Below are 19,229 nucleotides of genomic sequence, written 5' to 3' on the forward strand. Positions count from 1 at the left end.
AGCTGTTATACGGAAGCATTGAGCTCTTTCACTCCCTTTTCCAGCTCTTCAGCATTCTCTGCCCGTTGCGAATTACTCTTCACCAGTGGGCCTGCCGTTGCTCAGCGGACTTCTCGGCTGCACCAGCTCCGCCAACCCTCCAAGACGTCTTCCTCCCGTGACTGTTCCGTCGCTCATTTTTCCTACTGCTGGATGAAGTCCTCGCCACGCCGTGTCGGTTATGGCGATTGTTTGACCATACTTCACCCGCCGCTGGTCGATGCAGGCAGCCGAAGGGAGACCCAGGAGCGGCTCACAATATCACTCAGCACCGACGTTAGCCGTGGCTGGGCTCGTAGTGCCGTGCGCTAATCACAGCGTCATCGCTCCACCGCTCCCCGTGGCATTTGAACCCACTTTAGACTTGGTGCCTTCTTGTCCGGTGACGTCTCCTGAAAGTAGTTGAGCATGATGGCTGGTGCAGTGACAACCGACACAGCAGTTTTCATCAATAGGAGTATTTATTTCCTTAGGCACGATCTTCAAGGATTCCCTTCTCTCCATGTGTCCCGAACTCTCTTGCTTCCCATTTATACATTGCTCAAGCCCCTTCCTCGAAGGTTCCTTGACCTTCCACTTTCCCTCTAGCCAATCACCTTCCACTTTTCCTAACGGATTCCAACTGTCCTCCCTGTCAATTATCCTACGTTTCCCACTCTTTCCATTTGTATTTCTCCTCAAATCCCTTCAATTCCCTGCCTCGAACCAATCCCCTTTCAGGCCCATTGAGTACCAATCAGAGGGCTTGTTTTACTTCCTTACTGTCCGTATCATGCAGGCCGTGTCGATAACGTAGGGTGAGTATATTCGGTTGTGACTGAATCACTACAGTTGTACATCATCACAACTGCCCTCCAGAATAATAATCTTCTGCAGCCAAAGTTGGGTACGAAGGCTGCCACTGCTGCAACAACGCCTAAAAAAACCCTCGCTTAACCAAACACACGATTCGGCCACTGGCAGACACAACATCTTACGAAGCAAAGGAGTGAATGAGTGAGAATGAGGACACGCTGAGAGGACGGGAAGAGAGATTTTGTCTCGTGCGAGGAAGCGAAGTCGGGTGCAGTCCCCTCTTGCCATCCCCCGAAAGTGCTTTTTATTTGCGCTCGCCTGGGCTCGACACAACCGATTGAATTTCACGCAATGAGACATGTGCAGTGAACTGCCCCTCCACCACCACCACCTCGTGCCATCGGTGTGTTCAGCTTTTTTATCAAGAAACGCACGAATTTGGCCAGAGATGCGCACGTGCGTACAACGTCGAGACGTGCAATCGCAATTGGGTAATTTTCAGGTGATTTTTTTGTTCGCACTGGGATGTTTCGGTCAACGTCGGTTACATTGTACGTGTTTGTTTTTGTTTTTTTAGCCATGGGAAGAAACCGGAGAACCCAGAGAAGGCCCATGCACAACAGAGGGAGAACACACGTACAAATCCCACGTACAAAGGACGCCCAAGGTCAGGAATCGAACCGGCAAGGGACCGGCGTTGCTGCGGCGCCACCCTGCCGCATCGTCACCTTGACCCGCCCCCCCTTACGAACTGGCGTGGTGTCGAGAGCACCGATCGCTTGGGCTCGTGGCTCGGCTCGCGGCTCACCGAAGCACTTGCTGAGGTTGGTCTGCTTGTCGATGAACACCTTGGCCGAAATGACTGCGCCGAACGGCACGAACATCTGCATGAGGTCCTGGTCTCCAAACTCCTGGGGGAGGTGGTAGATGAACAGGTTCGCTCCCTCGGGGCCTGGCGCGACACAGAGACATACACGCGCAGACACACACGGACACACACACGGACACACACACAAGACGCACGGACATGGACGCACGGACGTGGACAGACGCAACACACACTTCTGGACGGAGACGCACGGACGCACAACCGATGGGCAAGATGGCTTACAACTCAAGTTAACAGACAACTGGATGCGTGGACAGAGGCAAAGACACAATTAGACGCACGGCGACGTAAACAAGAAAATGGACACACAAAGGTCGTAACAGATACGCGTGAAACACAAACACATTGGCATAAACACACAGACGCATGGATTTGTGCACAGAGACAAGTCTATCAGTACAAAGACGCCCGAAGGCAGATGCGCGCAAAGATGAACCACGCAGACGTCCGCAGGCTTTCACGATTGCACATAGACGCGTGGATGCAGACACACGGGCACAGCGACATGCAGAAGTAAACATGTGTGCAGGTGCATGCGCAAACAGACCAAGTGCAGAAGCACACACACACACACAAGGCCACACGTGCGTCCGAGTGCGGTAACGGCACAGCGTCGCGTCACATTTGCCAATCCGGCAGGCTTCGGTCGTCCGCTCGACGCGCGCTTGGAGGTGCGCGTGGCCCGCTTCAGCGTGACCAACGGCGTATTTTTGACAGCTCCAAAGAAGCCACGCGACGAGGCAGCGGGGCACGACACTGACGTCGCTAATCAGAAGCCAGGGGCCGCGTTTCCAATTAACAAAATATCCTGCAACGGTAACCTGTGCGGCGCAGGCATGACGGTAGGAATGTATACTCTTTGGTTCTTTCGGGTAAAGTCACATAGGTAGAAAAATAATAGATCACGACGTTTCGATCGCAACACAAGCAACCGTCTTCAGGTGAAAAAAAGAGGGGGAATCTGCTGAGGCAGAATGTTTATAAAGGTTTAGAGATGGCCGGGACAACTCATGTTCACGTAGGAGCGAGCAGGAGAGCGCAAGTAGGAGAGAGAAATTTGCTTGTAAATGTAGGAATGTGTTTTGAATTTTTAACCGAACTGTTATAATGCGATGTCGAACCAAACAAAAATACGTCGGCACCGTTTCTTTTATAACAATTTTTTTCAATGTTGCTCACTGCTGTCGCTCTGTTGAGACAGCGGTGAGAAAGACAGGCCTCGGGAGGAGGTGGGGGGGGATTAGGCCACCTGTGTACAGTGGCACATGCCCTGACAGGCATGGTGTGCGCGCACGTGCTCTGTGTCTAGGTAAGGGGAAAAAGTTGAACGAACATTTTGCAGAAAGGAAAAAGTAATCGCCACCCGATGCAAACAACCCTGACTGGGATAATTTTGGCCCCGATTTGTTTTGTTTTTTTACAAATGTTTACATAGATTATATGTTTACTCAAGGGGTTAATTCACATTTATGACTGCTGAAATCCTAGGTTTGAATCTGGCTCTAAGCCACTTTTGATTTATGCTAAGTTCTCAAAGTAATGGTCTCGGACGGCTCATTAATGTCTGTACACACACAGACACACAACACAAATCCCAGTTGTATTTCTTCGATGAAATCAGAATATTTCAGCTCTGAAGACTAAAACACGAGGTTTTTTTGAATGGCACGCGATGAAGACTGTTTAGAAGAAATCCGAAGGTGGCCAATTAGTGTGGATAATGGTTCTTTCTCAGCGACTTAAGAAAAATATTAATTTGATGTTACGTTTGCTTTCTATCACGATGCGATGCACTGCTGGCTACGGAAGATCTGAACAAATTTTGTTGGAGAAAAGTCCAGTATAGGCTGAAAGGCAAAGTTGCTTGTATGCAAGCAGGACGGACGCCCGTGTTCCTGCATGGATGTTGAGCTTCTTTCGCGCCGCCCATAGCGAACCGCGCTGATTGGAGGCACACGACGCTGCAATCGCTTGAGCAAAATCAGCGCCACCTTTACCATGGCTGCGGTAAAATGTGGAACAATGGCAAAACACTCTTGTCCCGAGAAAAAAGCACTGTCACCAATGATGCTATCATTTAAAAAAATTAATAGATTTTCATATCGGTGGCCACAGTTGGAAAGTCGGGATTTCTTCTCGGTAATATGAACATATATGTAGCTCCCTTGCTTTTTTTTTCCTTTTTTATTAACATTTTTTTGACTGTGGACTGGCAGCACCGGTGAGATTCTGCGTTCGAACCGAAACTGCTGCCACGAGGGAGCGAGTCAACTGGGTTCACAAGAGCAGCGCATCGACGGTCTCAGCCCAGACGTCAACGACTGCAGAGAGAACAACACTTCATGCATTTGGCTGCTCTGCGTTTCCATGTGATAAGCCGCTTCGTTGGGCGATCATTTGTGACCAGGTCGCGTTTGAAAAAGACCTCTATAGCAGCTCTGGGGGCCTTACTTGTAAAAAAATATATTTAAATCGAAATTTAAATCGAAAAATATATAGAGTTTAGTTTTTAACGTGGAGGCTTTTAGTTTCACATGAAACTTGGTTTTGTGCCGAATTGGCAAATATCCAGCTCCGAGACTTAAAATTATTGGCTTAACTGTCATGTGAAGAACATGTATGTATGCTCTTTGGGTCTTTCGGTAAAGTCACGTAGATAGAAAAATAATAACAAAATCACGACGTTTCGATCGCAGGACAAGCAATCGTCTTCAGGTGAAAAAAAAAACAGCAGGAGAACTGCTGAGGCAGAAGAAATATGACATGTATGTATGTATGTTGAACTTCTTGCAATGTACATAGCCAAGAGTGCGAATCGGACGTGCCGAAGATCACTCTGCAGTAGGGCAAATAGAAGAGTTCTGCCCCCTACAGCGTCGACCGGAGATCAATTATTCAGTTCTCAGAGGGAGCTATGTCAGGAGTGGGGAACGTCCGGCCCGCGGGCCATATAAGGCTCGCGAAATCATTCGGTGTGGCTCTGCCAAGCCAACCGCAGGCGGGACTCTAGATTCAATAAATCTAGGAGCAAACCTGGAAAAGCAGTTGCGAGTAGCAGCAACATCATCAATACCAGCTAACATCACACGCCTCGCCAAAGAGAAGCAGTTGCAGCCATCACATTAGGGGTGAGTTAATTAAACGTTTGACCAAATATAACAGGGCAAATTTTTAAGTTGATAATTTTCTATGGCCCGCGAATGATATTATAAATATCCAAATGGCCCTTGGCAGAAAAAGAGGTTCCCCACACCTGAGCTATGTGATACTCGCTTCCGCGGGCTGCTCTCAAACACAGAGGGTTGCGCGCACTGCTCTTGCGGGCGGAGTCGACCGGATACTCGTCTCCTGATGGCGCGATCGCAATCAAAATGAGCAACGAACATTTGACACGAAAAAGGCAAAGAGCCCCTACCCTCCTTCTGGCTGCCCGCCACTCCCTGGCTCTGCACCAGGTTGTGGCCGTAGAGGCCGGGCAGAGCAGAGGCGGCGTACTGCTGAATGCTGGAGTACGCCTGGTTCAGTGCATCCATACCGCCTCCTCCTCCGCCGCCGCCACCGCCTCCTCCCCCTCCACCGGCACCGCCCGTGCCATTGGAGAGACCCGAGCCCCCCAGGCCGCCATTGAGCGAGCCCATACCTAAGGGCATTTGATAATCAACAGCATCATCACCATCACCACCACCGCTTTATACGTATACCTCCCAGACAGGACATCTCGGGGCGCTCTACGGCAAGGGACAACCCCCCCCCCCCTCCCCCCGTGGCAGCTGTTCGTTTACGGCACCAGGTGAAACACAGCGCCGGCCCTGCAAGTGGGCATTAGTCTGCCAGTAGTGGGGGGCACTGGTGCTGTTTTGTTTGGATTTCCACAATTGTGTAAATTCTGAGCGATTTACCAAATTATTTTAAAATGCGGACCGTGACTTCGGCACACGCGGCCAACAATCTCATTAATGACAAAAACACGGGTTGTTAAATGTCCACTGCGAAGCAGACTGCGCGTATTTATGTTAAATAGACCTGCGGTGTTAACCAGGGGTGGTCACTGGGCTCGAACCGCGACCCTTTGCAACTAGAGGCAAACGCGCTGCCGCTGGGCTCACGTCCCCTAAACGACACTGCGTAGAGCTTAAAGAAGTACGATGCAAATTGAAAAACAACTGCGTGTTAGTCGCCTCGATTATTAACGGCGTATCGGTTCACGGCAAAAAAATCTGGCAAGCAACGGCAACTCCTGTAAAAATAAAACACATTTTTTTTTAAACGAATTTAATTAAGCCTCTCAAATCGAAAGCTTTTCAATAACGGGGGTTTCAATTCTTTCCTCCCCCCTCATGCGCCGCGGTACCTCACATGCAACAACGCCCCACCATGCACCACTCGTCGTGTTATCTGCGGGTAAACGGGGGGAGGGGTGTTTTTTCTCACCTTGCGAATGAAGGTGAAAGGACTCCAGTGCAGCTGTGGGTTAGTATCGAGGATGTGTGTTAGTATTGAACCTTCACGGATGCCCCACTCTCTGCAGCTGTGCGCACACGTGTACGCACATGTTACAGCCCTGCTGGTCAATCCACTTCTGGACGAGGGCCTCCCCACGCCGTGCGGGTCGCGGGGGTTAGTTTACCGGACTCGAACAACGCTGGGCATTGCCGGTTGTGAAAGGCGGGCAGCATTGGACGTGGCGGTGTAGAAGTAGAGTAACAGTAATGGATTTTACTGCACCGCCCTCTGATGCTCACCACGCAGCCCAGCAACAGCCTATCACAACCCGTTATACAGAGTGGTCATCCATCCAAGCACTATCCAGGCTCGACCCGACTTAGCTTCTGAGATCGGGCAAGACGAGGCACACTGAGGGCGATTTCATCGGAGGCAGTTGTAGGGGGCACTAACGTCGCGTAAATGAATCGTCGAGGAGATGTTCGTGTCCCTGTTATCACTTGGTCGCTCCTCTGTCTCTACCCGTTGTGGTCCGGGGCCGCTGATGGTGTGCCTAAAAGCCATGCTTTTCCCCTCTAGGAAACATTTCACGATGCCTAAAACTCATATTGGACAGCCTGGAGCACATGGCCTGTGTACGTATTAGAGGGTGTGATGATGTGCCGATTAGATTTTTTTAAACCTTTATATATTATAGGCATCCGATTGCGTTCGTGAGCATCAACGTTTTTGAGATTGAGAAAAATAAACAATCGGCTCTCCAATGGAATCGCGAACCGCGAATTGCGACGGCCAAAACCGAATCGTCACAGTCCCGGTGCACGTGACAATACGCGCCACGTGCGTGTCTCCCTCACGTGAGGACGATTATCCCAACGGTCTCTTGATTGCAAACTATTAATAAATTACGTGACGTATGTACGCACGTACGTACGTACTCTGGACTTCTTTCGCGCCGTACATAGCGAAGCGTGCTAATCGAAGGTGCACAAAAATTCCGATTGCCGTATATATGTACGGCCATGGCCGGAGCGCAAAATCGTCGACGGTGTGGGGCGCGTTGTGCGCGGGGGAGAATATCGACGGCGCAGAGGCTGCCAGGCTTAAGCAACCATCCCAACACCGGTGGCTCCATCTGTGGCGCCACGACGCACGCGACGCTGCGCGCTGTCAATTTGTGTACGTGAACCATGGCCTGGGCCTCCTCTTTGCGTCGACTCGACCTCAAATGATTGCCCAGCGCAGCGTGGACGATTGTCGCCAGCACCACCGGGGAGACGGGGGAGCACACGGTGTGCGGACTGAAATAAGTTGATCGCTCCCGGCACTTGCCCCCACAGCTGAAGAGACTCAATTTGTGGGAGGGGGGGGCACGGGGGGGAGGTGATCTCTGTGCGCTAATGCACGCGCCGACAAATACTGTGGCCCTGTGGCTGCTGCGGCAAGAAACAAAATGCGTATTGTGTGCAGGGGGCGTCATTTCTCACTCGGTATTTTCTGGGTCACCGGTAAACCGGGCGAAGTAGGCACGTGATGGGAGAGATATAGCTGTAGTGAGAGAGGGATATGATGGATGTGGCGTGCCTGGCGTGGAAATATTTTTCAGTGTCGGTGACCCGGACAGATCCCGGATCGTAAGCACTCATTACGGTTTCACGAGCCCAGACCGAGTCTTTCACTTCCCCCGGGTAGCACCTGAGGTGGAATGACTTGTGGTTCCAAGTTTGCTCTTTATTAGGATTGTAAATCAATTGGTACGACTAAAGTTTTGCAACCTTAGGCGGTACCGATGTCTGCACCAGCCCATGGATGACGAATGTGAAACAGGGGGCTGCTGCCTCATCACAGCAGCGACGGATGTCAACGGCGTCTGGGAGGGAAGGGGATTTGTCACGAGTGGCATCGACTGTGAGGGGTCGGCCTGGTTCCGTCCTCTACCTAAAATCGCCCTCACCCCCCCCCGCCCCCGATTTACCTGCCAGGGCGCCCATGGTGCTGAGCGCCGAGTTTCCCCCAAGGCCCTGCAGCCCGGCCAGCGAGCCCATGGAGCCCACACCAGAGCTGGAGGAGCTGGAGGAGCTGCCACCTGGAGCGCGTGACAGCCGTGCACACGCACACACACGCACCGACACACACACACGCACACACACACACGCACCGACACACACACACACGCACCGACACACACACACACACGCACGCACACACGCACCAACACACACACACGCACCGACACACAAACACGCACCGACACACACACGCACCGACACACACACGCACCGATATACACGCACACACACACGCACGCACACCTCCGATTAACGCGGTTGGCTACGTACGGTGCGAAAGAAGTTCAACGTACATACACATATGCCACCGTGCATGTATCCGCGTGTACCACTAATTACGCGTATCCATCTGCTCCCACTTGGGTGCGTCCTCCTTATGCGTGTGCCCACTATGGGGAGCGGCGGTGCAGTGGTTGACGCACTGTGCTACGAACACGGCCATTCAACGCACGTACATGCGCATGTACAGAGCGCACCCTCTGATGAAACTTGGTAGACCGTGAGATGTAAAGCGTTCAGGTTGATTGTTGGTTCGGCATGATGATGATAAAAACTAAGATTAGGCTTTGACCTTTTCTGGCAATAACGCGGGTGTTGAGGTGTTCAAACATCGAGTCTGCATCAACAACACGCACTTGTGGCAAAACATGTAAAACAAACGCGCTCCGATAATCATATCTGCATTGTCTTTGAAACTGATTCAGCACTCGCAGATGCACTCCACTGACTTGCGGTTTGTCACCTCCTTATCACACTTCTTTTGCTACGACTACTCCAGTGACTGTTCCCATGTGCTTCACTCACTGATTGCTCCACCAATGTTGTGAACTCGGTCTACCAGACTAACTGTTTTGTCTCATTCGTCACACTGTGTTCATCCACTCAACACCCTGCAGGTCACAACAACAACAACAACACACTCACTCATTCACCCACTCACTCACCCACCCACCGACCCACTCACCCACCCACCCACCGACCCACTCACCACCACAATACAGGTCACAACAACGCACTCACTCATCCACTCACTCACTCACTCACGCACTCACCCACCTACCCACCACCACACTGCAGGTCCCAACGTTTCTGTTTCTGCTTCAATCTTCGCATTGCTCAACATTTGAATTCCCTCGTATCGTCTCCTTACAATAACCTTGCTCAATTCAAAAAACGTGTCTACCTACAGCACCTTCAATCGTGCCGTTTGTTGCTGGATGCTTGGCATTTCTGGATTGTGGATCCGTGCTCAGTAACCGTAAAAGTGCTGCAAGCAATCATCTGTGTGCGGTAGATATATATACACACACACACACCCCCACCATACAAAGACAAAGATCCCCCGTGTAGCCTTAACATACTGTTGGGGCAAGTGCTGTTGGCGAGCACCTATGAAGGCCGCTACATACTACACACACACACACACACAATCCAATGGAAACGAACTACATAAAATGTTGTAACAACTTAAACAAGGCGCGGTGTGCACAGTGCCGTCTGGCGAGGGACTGTTAACGCCAGGTAAATGGCGATCACAGTAGCCGGCACTGGCGACGCTGCATGGTAGGGCACACCGCACAGAGCGCTCGTTTTAATCTAGCCTGATGTGGAACAGACAGCCAGGCCAGTTGCACACATCACTCGCCCCCAGTGTTGCGCTTGAGCAGAAATAATCCCAGGGCAGGGGGCTCATCTCGGGGAGAATGAGATGTCTACGCCATTGCTCCGCACACAAAGTCACAAACGCGGGTGTGAGTGTGCACGGGCCAAAAAATCACGAGAAATAAAAAGTTCGGACGTACAGGCTTTGCTGGGGCGACTGCCGTACAAAGGCCACCACACAGACGGTGCTGGCCAGCGCTGCCTTCAGCCGTTGTTTGTCCCCACCACTGTGAATTTTGACACTTCATCAGCGACTCATTTCAAACCGAGTCGGTTCCAATTGGGGGAGGCCCCGGTGAGTTTCAGATACGGATTTTCCAAGGTATTGCATGCGGCAATGTTCGTAAACCCTGCTCTCTGTTAATACAGCGCAGTGCGTGAACTGGCGTGTCACCTCCCATCAAGCTTGCACACACACAAATGCACACACACACACGTAAAAAAGTCAAAGTTTCCCCGTATAACAGGCTATTGGGGCAAATGCTGTTAGTCGGCACCTATGAAGGCCGGCACACCACATGAGGGGGTGGGTGGCCAGCACCGTACCCGGCCGCCTTTGTCTCCCTCGTGGCGATGTCTACACATTGCACCAGGTACTCATTTGAGGCCGATTCGACCTAGGAGAGGCCCAGGACCGGTTCAGATAATCGTCACCGGTATTGGCCGTGAGCGTGACAGGAGCCCGGGTCGCCGGGTTCGTAGCGCAGCGTGGCGCTACCCGCTACACTACCGCTCCCATATGCACACAGGACACGCGGAAGACCAAAGACACCCCCACTCCCATGGCGCACTCTGTGCATACACACAAAAGGATAGACGCATTACCAACGAAACAAAAAAAGCAGGGCACACGCGGGGTCGGGGGGGGGGGCCGGGGGCGGGGATGCTGCGTTGAAAATATTCACTCACAATCAAAGGATTCGCTCACGCAGAATTTATGCATCCTTAGCCATCGAGCCGAGCGCCGGGGCTTCTGAGCTGCGCGCACCACCGCCGCCAGCGCGTCGTGCCAAGCCCTACCGCACCGTGCCACTCTCCCGGTGTCAAATCCACCGCAGTGTCACTGCTGCCTCAGTGTTCCGGAGCAAACCACCGCTGTCGGACTCGTCTCACCGGGACCCATTGGTGCTGAGTGTGGGGCAGACCTGGGCCCAATTAGCATTATATTCAGGTTTAGCATTGCGAGCCGAAATTACGACTGCCGTACATGTGCGGTACATAAGGCACCCTTTGCACACAGATATTACACCTGCGTACAGAGATATGAGTCGATAATACAGTGTGCTTCAAAGAACACTTAAATGGGACGATCGTTTTTAATGGAAAAGGAACGCATAATACACTGCAACTTGATAACCATTGTAATGTTAATAGCTTTAAAAAGTCAAAGAGTCTCCCACTTGTTCGCCATCATTGTCAACACGTGCCTGGAATCTTCTCCAGGTGGTCTCCAGAGCCCGGAGGCCTCATTTCTCGTGGTATTATTGCAAATTGTCAGAAGTGTTATGCTGAGTGCGTTTCTTACCGGCACCTCCGAGAGCGCCGAGGCCACCCGTGGATGAGCCGAGTCCGCCGCCCGAGGACCCCGAGCCGGGAGACTGTGACGCAGCTGCTGCTGCCAAAGCCAAGAGGTTCTGCAGCTGAATGGCGTTGAGACCTTAGTGCAGAGACAGAGACAGAGATGCCCCCGTATGGCCTTAGCAGACTGTTGGGGCAATCGCTGTTGGAGAGCACCTATGAAGGCTGGCACGGCAACACGAGGGGGCGGGTGGGCGGCACCACGCTCGGCCGCCTTTGTCTCCCGAGTGCTGATGTTTACACACTGCACCAGGTACTTGTTTTGAGGCTGAGTCGACCTAGGGAAGGCCTAGGACGAATACAGATAATCGTCACCGTTGTTGGCCGTGAGCGGGAATCGAACCCTGGTCACCGGGTTCGTAGCGCAGCGTGCTAACCGTTACGCTACCGCACACGACTTTAGTGCGTGCACACAAACACACGGATCGCTCATGCAATGGTTGAGAATGTTGCGGAAAGTTTTATACGGCACTCAATAGGGACGAAGAACACGCCAGAACTATTGGATAATTTTAGCTGGGTCTGTCTGGGTCAGCGACCCGGAAAGTATTTCCGCAACCGGCACACCACAAATAAGCATACCTCTTGTTCTGGCTGCGGTTACGAGATGTGTAGGGATACACACACACACAAATATTCACACATAGACATGCGCGCACAGATACCGATACACACACACACAGCGACCTGGAAAATATTCAGTGAGAAACATGGCCAGAGTCGTGCATGCCTGACTGGCTTTACTGGCTATGATGATGTTTACTGGGTATTCAATTTAGGCCGAGGTGACGCATTCGAGGCTCAGATGGGGTTCAGATACCATTTGCCAGCGGTGTTGTGCAAGGCCATGAATGATTGCAAGGATCACAAGACTGGATCGCGTCAGAAATGAAGACGTGACGGAGAAGGGCAAGAGAGCTGTATTTTCTCACGCAATCTAATGGGACTCCTCAGATGGCGACGGCGTGAGAAGCGAAGGACACCACCGGGAGAAGAAAGGTCACGAACGGGGAGACACTCGGGTGGAGACAGAGAGGCGGACAAAGACAAAGAGAGGTTCGAAACTGTGAACCAGAATGTGAAGGAATGTGGAATGGACGTGGAAATGGCCCAGGACAGGAGTGAGTGGACAGAGAAAGGAAGACCCCCCCGAGAGTGGGGACGGATGCCAGTTGAAAAAAAACGAAGCTAGCTCTACGCCCTAAACGTCAACATGCATAATGGGGGGGGACATGGATTGGTCGTGCAGTTGTTTGTGTGACGTGCTTTGCATCTCGCCGACCAGTGACAGAATCCCGGCCATGGGCTAGCATCGGTGGCCATGGGCTAACATCGGTGGCCATGGGCTAGCATCGGTGGCCATGGGCTAGCATCGGTGGCCATGGGCTAGCATCGGCGGCCATGGACTAGCATCGGAGGCCATGGGCTAACATCGGTGGCCATGGGCTAGCATCGGCGGCCATGGGCTAGCATCGGTGGCCATGGGCTAGCATCGGTGGCCATGGGCTAACATCGGTGGCCATGGGCTAGCATCGGTGGCCATGGGCTAACATCGGTGGCCATGGGCTAACATCAGTGGCCATGGGCTAGCATCGGTGGCGAGTGATATCTGAACGGATCCTGGGCCCTCCGCCTTCGCCGACCTGCACTGACCAGAGCAGTGAGGTCCAACAGACCCCCGCCACCAACACACGGCATGGGGGAGACACTCATCCAGCGGCGTATCGACAAAATGGCTGTAAATAATTAAATATTAATAATAATGAATTGTTAATTCCAATAATTATTGTGCAGGGAACCTCATTGACAATTTTCTTGTATTTTAAAAAGAAAACGAAAATATTACCACCGTCGAATCTCGGTGATCAACCGATACACTCGACTGCGATGCGAGACGTCCCTCCAAACGACTCTGCCACCATGCGAATGTCAACGTGGCCTTCGGACCTGATAACAGCTGGCTCGGTGCTTCTGACAACCGTTGGCATGAGCAATAGATCCCTGCAAGCTGCGAACGCTGCGTCAGTGCTCCAACAGCTTAAGCCTGCGTATGCGCCCATGCTCTTGCATCAATGTATTTATTGTTTACGGCGGCTGGGCAGAGCTTAGCGGTTTGTGCGCTTGATACAGAGCCAGTTTTGCAGAGTCAAACATTTTCATTCCTGATCGCAGCCACAGGGTTATTTTGGCAGGAGCCGGTGTCGCCCCAGCGTGTCGTCCGCTGTATCAGACGGCGTGAAAACAGACCTTCACGTGCTTCAATCCTAGACCAAGTCCCGACTGCAGAAATGAACCTAAATTAGCAAGCGCAGTCATCTCGACTTCAGAGGTTGCGATGTAAGCAGCATGGATCTGCCAAGTTTAATACCGTCTGTTAGTCCCTTTGCTGATCATACGCAGGCCTCCGCGAGCCGTCGCCATCTGACACAGTCACGTGATCTAAAAAACCCGTCGACCAGCCGCACACGAGCTGGCTCCATCCCTCCTTTGGCTCCCACTCCGTCGACAGTCTTAACCACCAGGCCATCGTGCCATCTACAGCGACGTGTGTCCCGTCCCAAGCTCACTAACGTCTCTCACTTGGGGCATGTTCTATAATCCACGCGTTATTCCAAGTATGAACCTCTCCACGTTTCTTTGAACACTTTTCGGATATTGTTCTCTTTTTTTCTGTAGAGTACATGTAGAGTAGAACTCCTGCTAGTGCGTAGCGCCTATGAAGGCCGTCACGGCACACGAGGGGGTGGCCCGGCCATGCGCCACGCCCGGCCAGCCTTTGTACTCAATTGAGGTTGAGTCGACTTACGGAAGGCCCCGAACTAGTTCAGATGATCGTCACTGATGTTGACTGTGAGAAGGACTCGAACCCGGATCGCTGGGTTCGTAACGCAGTGCGGTAACCGCCTGCACTACCACTCCTCACGACATTTGAGTCTGACACGCAAACACACGTACGTTTGTGGATAATGCCAATTACTAAATATCCACGTGGCTTTTGTGTAAGTTCACACGAGGGCCGAAGTGGGCACTCCGCGGGCTGCAGAAATAGAACGTTGAAATCGTAGACGGGGCCGCAGACCCTGAGGCTCATGCAAGCTGCTACTGGGCATTTGCTAAGTTTCTGCACTCGTGCAACGACAGCAGAAGTGAGAGAGACAAAAAAATGGGGCAACGAGCAGTGGCAGGGAGTAAGGCAAACGAGCAGTGTCGAGTTTCGTACAGTGGAGCAGGTTGCCACGATTGGAAGCGCAGTTGCTGCATCAGCCAGTCAAACGTGCTATCCAAAAAACCTGAATCTGTGGCATAACCATGCTGCTAATGAGCCTCTGCCATGTCACGTGGCCTCGCAGTGCACCTATCCTGACATCGCTTAAGTATGTATTTCGCACCATACGTAACCAACCGTGCTAATTGTGTGTGTGTGTGTGATTCCCCGCTCACCGGCCATCTGCTGGAGGCTCCCGTAGGCTCCCAGATTTCCTGTAGCGGCTGCCTGCAGAAGCTGCAGGTAAAGCTGAGCGCGCACAGAGAGGGAAGGCAGCGGGCGAAACAGGGAAGGGATAAGATTTAGTGACTGGATGCCGGTATTCAGGAATCTTGGAGTGTGTGCATGTTGAATTTCTTTTGCACCGTACGTAGCCAACCGTGTTTATCGGACAACTAACTAAGCACAAAAAGCAGTTCTAAAGAAATTAGTTTTCAATGCAGATTTAAAAGTGCATAGCTCCAGTGGCTTCCTAATATTGGAAGGAAGAGCGTTCCAGACGGCCGCAGAAGCGCATCTGAAAGCGCGCAATGCGGTCTTTGTTCGATGTGTGTGTGTGGTAGTTTCATTTCTGAGTCAGACAGATGGACTCTCTCACAGCATGCATGACCCAGAGCTGTTAAAAAGAACCCAGAACGGGCATATTCCAGGTGTGTTAATTTTGCGCAAAAAAAACTACAACTGAAAAATTACACTTGGTTTGCCGCATATGAAAAATCTATGAAATTTTTAACTAGGGTTATAAAAAATAACATCCATGAGAGCCTACGAGCTTGACGGCGGCCATTGACGTCAAACGTGCGTGTCCCCGTAAGTGAACTCAGATGAAAGTACTCAATCGGGGAAGGACGTGGCAACGTCGCTGCACACACTGCGCGAGACGATAGCAGACTGCGTGCAACGTAGCTGCTGTCGTCGTGTGCAGCCTTGGCGCTGCAAGAATGGCGCAAACGCCAAAGCATTCTCATTGTTACCCAGGCCCAAACCCGGCGTGTTGGCTTCTGAGACGGAAGGATATGGGCCGCAATTACGGTGGGATTTGGCCAGTCGATTCAAGCGGAGCTTGCCTGACCTCTCGTCTCCGTCCCGGCGGATTGCAAGATCGCGATGTCGCATTTGGAAGTTCTGATCTCGTCTGGCATTGTGAAGTTGTGGTTTAAATTTTTTTTTTTTATCACAATCTTCCTTGTACATGAACATAGGAAAGTTGGGATGAGGAGCAATGTCGTTGTGTTGGGCATGGAAAAAGCTTCAGCGTGTATTTGTTTACTTATTTATGAGTAAATATGTCAAGTCTAAGACTCAACAGAAAACGGCAAGTTGTCCTGTGATGCGAGTCCGTGGACCGAGTATTCCACACACTCAACCAAATTCGTACAATAAATGAAAATGTACAAATAAGGGGCGACGTTTTGGGCAAACGGCCATTCTTCACGGCACACAGGGAGGCCACTCTTAGCCACCCACCTCCCTTGCCCCCTCCGCGTGCTGTGAAGAAGGAGCATTGTCCCCAAAAGAACGTCGCCTAGTGAATACTTTGTCTTTTTTGTAAGGCAGCGTTAAACTGACGAATGCGTCGAGTTCTCTGCTATTCGTCCGAGTGGGCCGCCGACGCCGCCGCGAGTATCACCGTATGCATTTGTGTACGCAAATAGGGGTTCGCGGAAACGTTCACCTAAGAGCTCGTGGCAGAGTGTGGCTGTAGAATGTCCCCCGGGGGGGTGGGGGCTACAGGGGGTCATGGATTATAGGATGACAAACGAGATGAGTTTCACTTGGCGCGTTTTAATTTACTTCAAAAGGTCTTAAATCATCAATAGTTTTCAAGTTTAGTGCTACGGCGTTCCAGTATTTCGACAGAACAGCTGCTGAACCATCAATCTGCCAATATCACTATTCAAAGTTGGCACTACATATAATGACGCACATCTGCACGCGTGTGTCCGTGCACCCCTGTGTGTGCGTGCGTGCGTACTGAATGTCCCTGTATGCAAAGCGTCTGCGTGCCTCGCTCCTTGCACACAACTTCTTTCTCTTGAGGCCTCTGCCCAATAGAGGGTCCTCGGCTCAACTAGATCCTGAACTGATACCGAGCTCCTCATTCCCAACATCCTTCCTTTCGGGAACGTCCGTCCCTCTCGCTTTCACAACTGAGAATGTCCCCGATCCACGTCCCCCGCATTTTGCCTTCATCGGTTTAACAGCGCACAAACTGGATTCAGATACAGTCTCAATGCGACCGCAGCCTCGGCTGGGGCGCATTTATTTCACAAAGAGGGGCGGCCGTTCACAGGCGGAGGAACAGGGGAGGGGGGCCTTGAGCCTGGGGAATTGAACAGGGGCAGGGAGGTCGACCAAACAGGGACGGCGGCTGGTCGCACGCCCACTCACCGCCAGGTACTGCGGTGCCAGCGCACCCATGCCGGCCATGCCACCCCAGGCGTTGAGTTGCTGCATCTGCTGCGAGATCTGCTGCTGCAGCCTTTTGTGCTCCTTGTCCTTCTGCGTGTCGGCGAACTTGACGACGAGCGGTGCCGAGCAGCCCTGCGTGGAAGTGGAGGGCCATTACGACGAGGCCGGCGGCAAATGACCAGGCAATGACGTCATTTGACCAGGTAAATGACCAGGCAATGACGTCATTTGACCAGGTAAATGACCAGGCAATGACGTCATTTGCGGGGGGGGGGGGGGAACATCTCACGTTGCAGTCGAGCGTTTCGGTTGCTAAGCGAGATATGATTATGGTAATCATGAATTATTAAACGTATAAATTTATAAAATACGAGACAATTTACGTGATTCCAGCACAATAATAATTGGAATTCAGCAATGAATGATTCTTAATATTTTATTATTTACAGGAATTTTGTCGATCCGCCGCTGGATGGATGCCTCACCCATGCCGTGTGTTAGTGTTGGTGGTCTGTTTGACCTCACTGCGCTGGTCAGTGCAGGTTGGTGAAGGCGGAGGGCCTCAGGATCGGTTCAGATATCACTCGCCACCCTTGTTACCCCGTGGCCGGGAATCCGTCGCGACTAGATTGGTATTCGAAATGCATTTCGACAGAAGGATTCTGCATCCTCGACTGGCCTCGGAGAGTCACCAACGCTGCACGTAGAAGAAGACCTGATGATGCAGGCCTGGACCGCAGCGGGACACTGGAACGGTGGGGATGAGGTGTGCCTGTAAGGCGCTTTGAAATGCCGACGCAAAGCATCCCTATAAACGCCAATGCTCCACCTTACCCAATAAACACGGGCACTATTTTAATTAACACGCGGCCATCAATGGTGGTTTTCAGTATGTGTTTGTACGAAAGGTTGAACTTCTGTCGCACCGTACGTAGCCAAGCGTGCTAATCGGAGGTGCGGGAAGCTAAGCAGGATATTTTGGACCTGGATCCTGCTTGGAAGGGTGGATATACGTGGTGGGCCGGTGTACGAGACCATTATTCTCCCACATCTATGCTCCCTATCTTTATGAATCCATAATCGCCAGCATGGCTACGCGCTGTCAAATAACCCCCGCGGTTGTACGACAACAGGTTTCACTCAACTTCAAAGAGACAACTACGGCCTTGAAAGTGTCGAGGTGTGGCAAGACGTTGAGGGGATGTGGGGAGACTTTGGACGTGCACGGAGGTCAGGTCACATTGAGAGGAATTGAGGAGGCCGAGATAACTCATGGTGTCGTATCAGACTTGGAGACCGAACGTGTTTAACAATAATCATGAAATGTATAATGCGCCAGATCTTTCACACAAGTCAACAACTCAGAGGCCAGGGCTGCTCATAAGCCTGACCCAACAGATAGGCCTTTAGATGTTTCTTGAAAGTCAGAGTGCATTTATGTTGCCGATGTGCAAAGGGATAAGAGAGTTTCACACCGAGGGGCGACAGCAGAGAACGGACGTGAGGCTGTAACAGTTGGAGAACTTGATATCTAAAGCAGATTTTGAGTGACGCTGCGTATGGTTCTACCACGAGCCTTTAGTGCAAGGTGAGAGAAGCGAGGTGTGGTGGGGGACCGGTGGTGAAGGCGCGATGATAAAGGCAGGCGAATTTATACTTTTTTTTGCATCGGGAGGTCTACGTGTGGAGCATTCGGGGAGTTTGATTGGGGAAGGATTTAAGGAAGTTTGGCGAGGGGTTAGAGGGCCAGCTAGACAGATTGTCGGGGCGTGATGAGGTCTAGGAATCTGTCAGGGAGGGTTTTTTGACGAGTGCTCTTTGCGGGTATGGGGAGTGCTGGCGAGGTCACGGCAGTTGATAGCAGGATACCGGTTGTAGAGCCGTCGCTTTACTCACCTCCATGGTCTGGGATTGGTGCATCGCCTTGATGGCATTCAACGCCATGGCTCTCGTGGAAAACGTTACAAAAGCACAACCTGTACGGACACGAAACAAATAACGACAACAACAACAGCAATGACAATTACAATGTGGTGGCGTCCTAACTACGCCCGCGCCTCAAGACGCTGGACAGATG

At 51.8% G+C, this 19,229-nt stretch overlaps 1 protein-coding gene across 9 annotated transcripts in view; it reads right to left on the bottom strand.

The window, feature by feature from the left end:
* Nucleotides 1-19,229, bottom strand: part of CELF2 (CUGBP Elav-like family member 2) — a 163,152-nt gene that overhangs the window by 15,585 nt on the left and 128,338 nt on the right. For 8 of the 9 annotated variants that reach the window (XM_061559879.1, XM_061559884.1, XM_061559878.1 and 5 more), the window contains 8 exons: nt 19,049-19,128; nt 17,132-17,284; nt 14,917-14,989; nt 11,423-11,554; nt 8,142-8,252; nt 6,155-6,187; nt 5,139-5,363; nt 1,643-1,786 (listed from right to left, as the gene is read on the bottom strand). In XM_061559879.1, the coding sequence (XP_061415863.1) occupies nt 1,643-1,786; nt 5,139-5,363; nt 6,155-6,187; nt 8,142-8,252; nt 11,423-11,554; nt 14,917-14,989; nt 17,132-17,284; nt 19,049-19,128 (951 nt within the window). The remainder of the gene's footprint in view (nt 1-1,642; nt 1,787-5,138; nt 5,364-6,154; nt 6,188-8,141; nt 8,253-11,422; nt 11,555-14,916; nt 14,990-17,131; nt 17,285-19,048; nt 19,129-19,229) is intronic. The other variant, XM_061559880.1, reaches the window with a different exon arrangement.

The sequence above is a fragment of the Lethenteron reissneri genome, chromosome 26 (assembly GCF_015708825.2).
Source record: "Lethenteron reissneri isolate LAM-NWPU_2019-01 chromosome 26, ASM1570882v1, whole genome shotgun sequence".
Lineage (NCBI taxonomy): Eukaryota > Metazoa > Chordata > Hyperoartia > Petromyzontiformes > Petromyzontidae > Lethenteron > Lethenteron reissneri.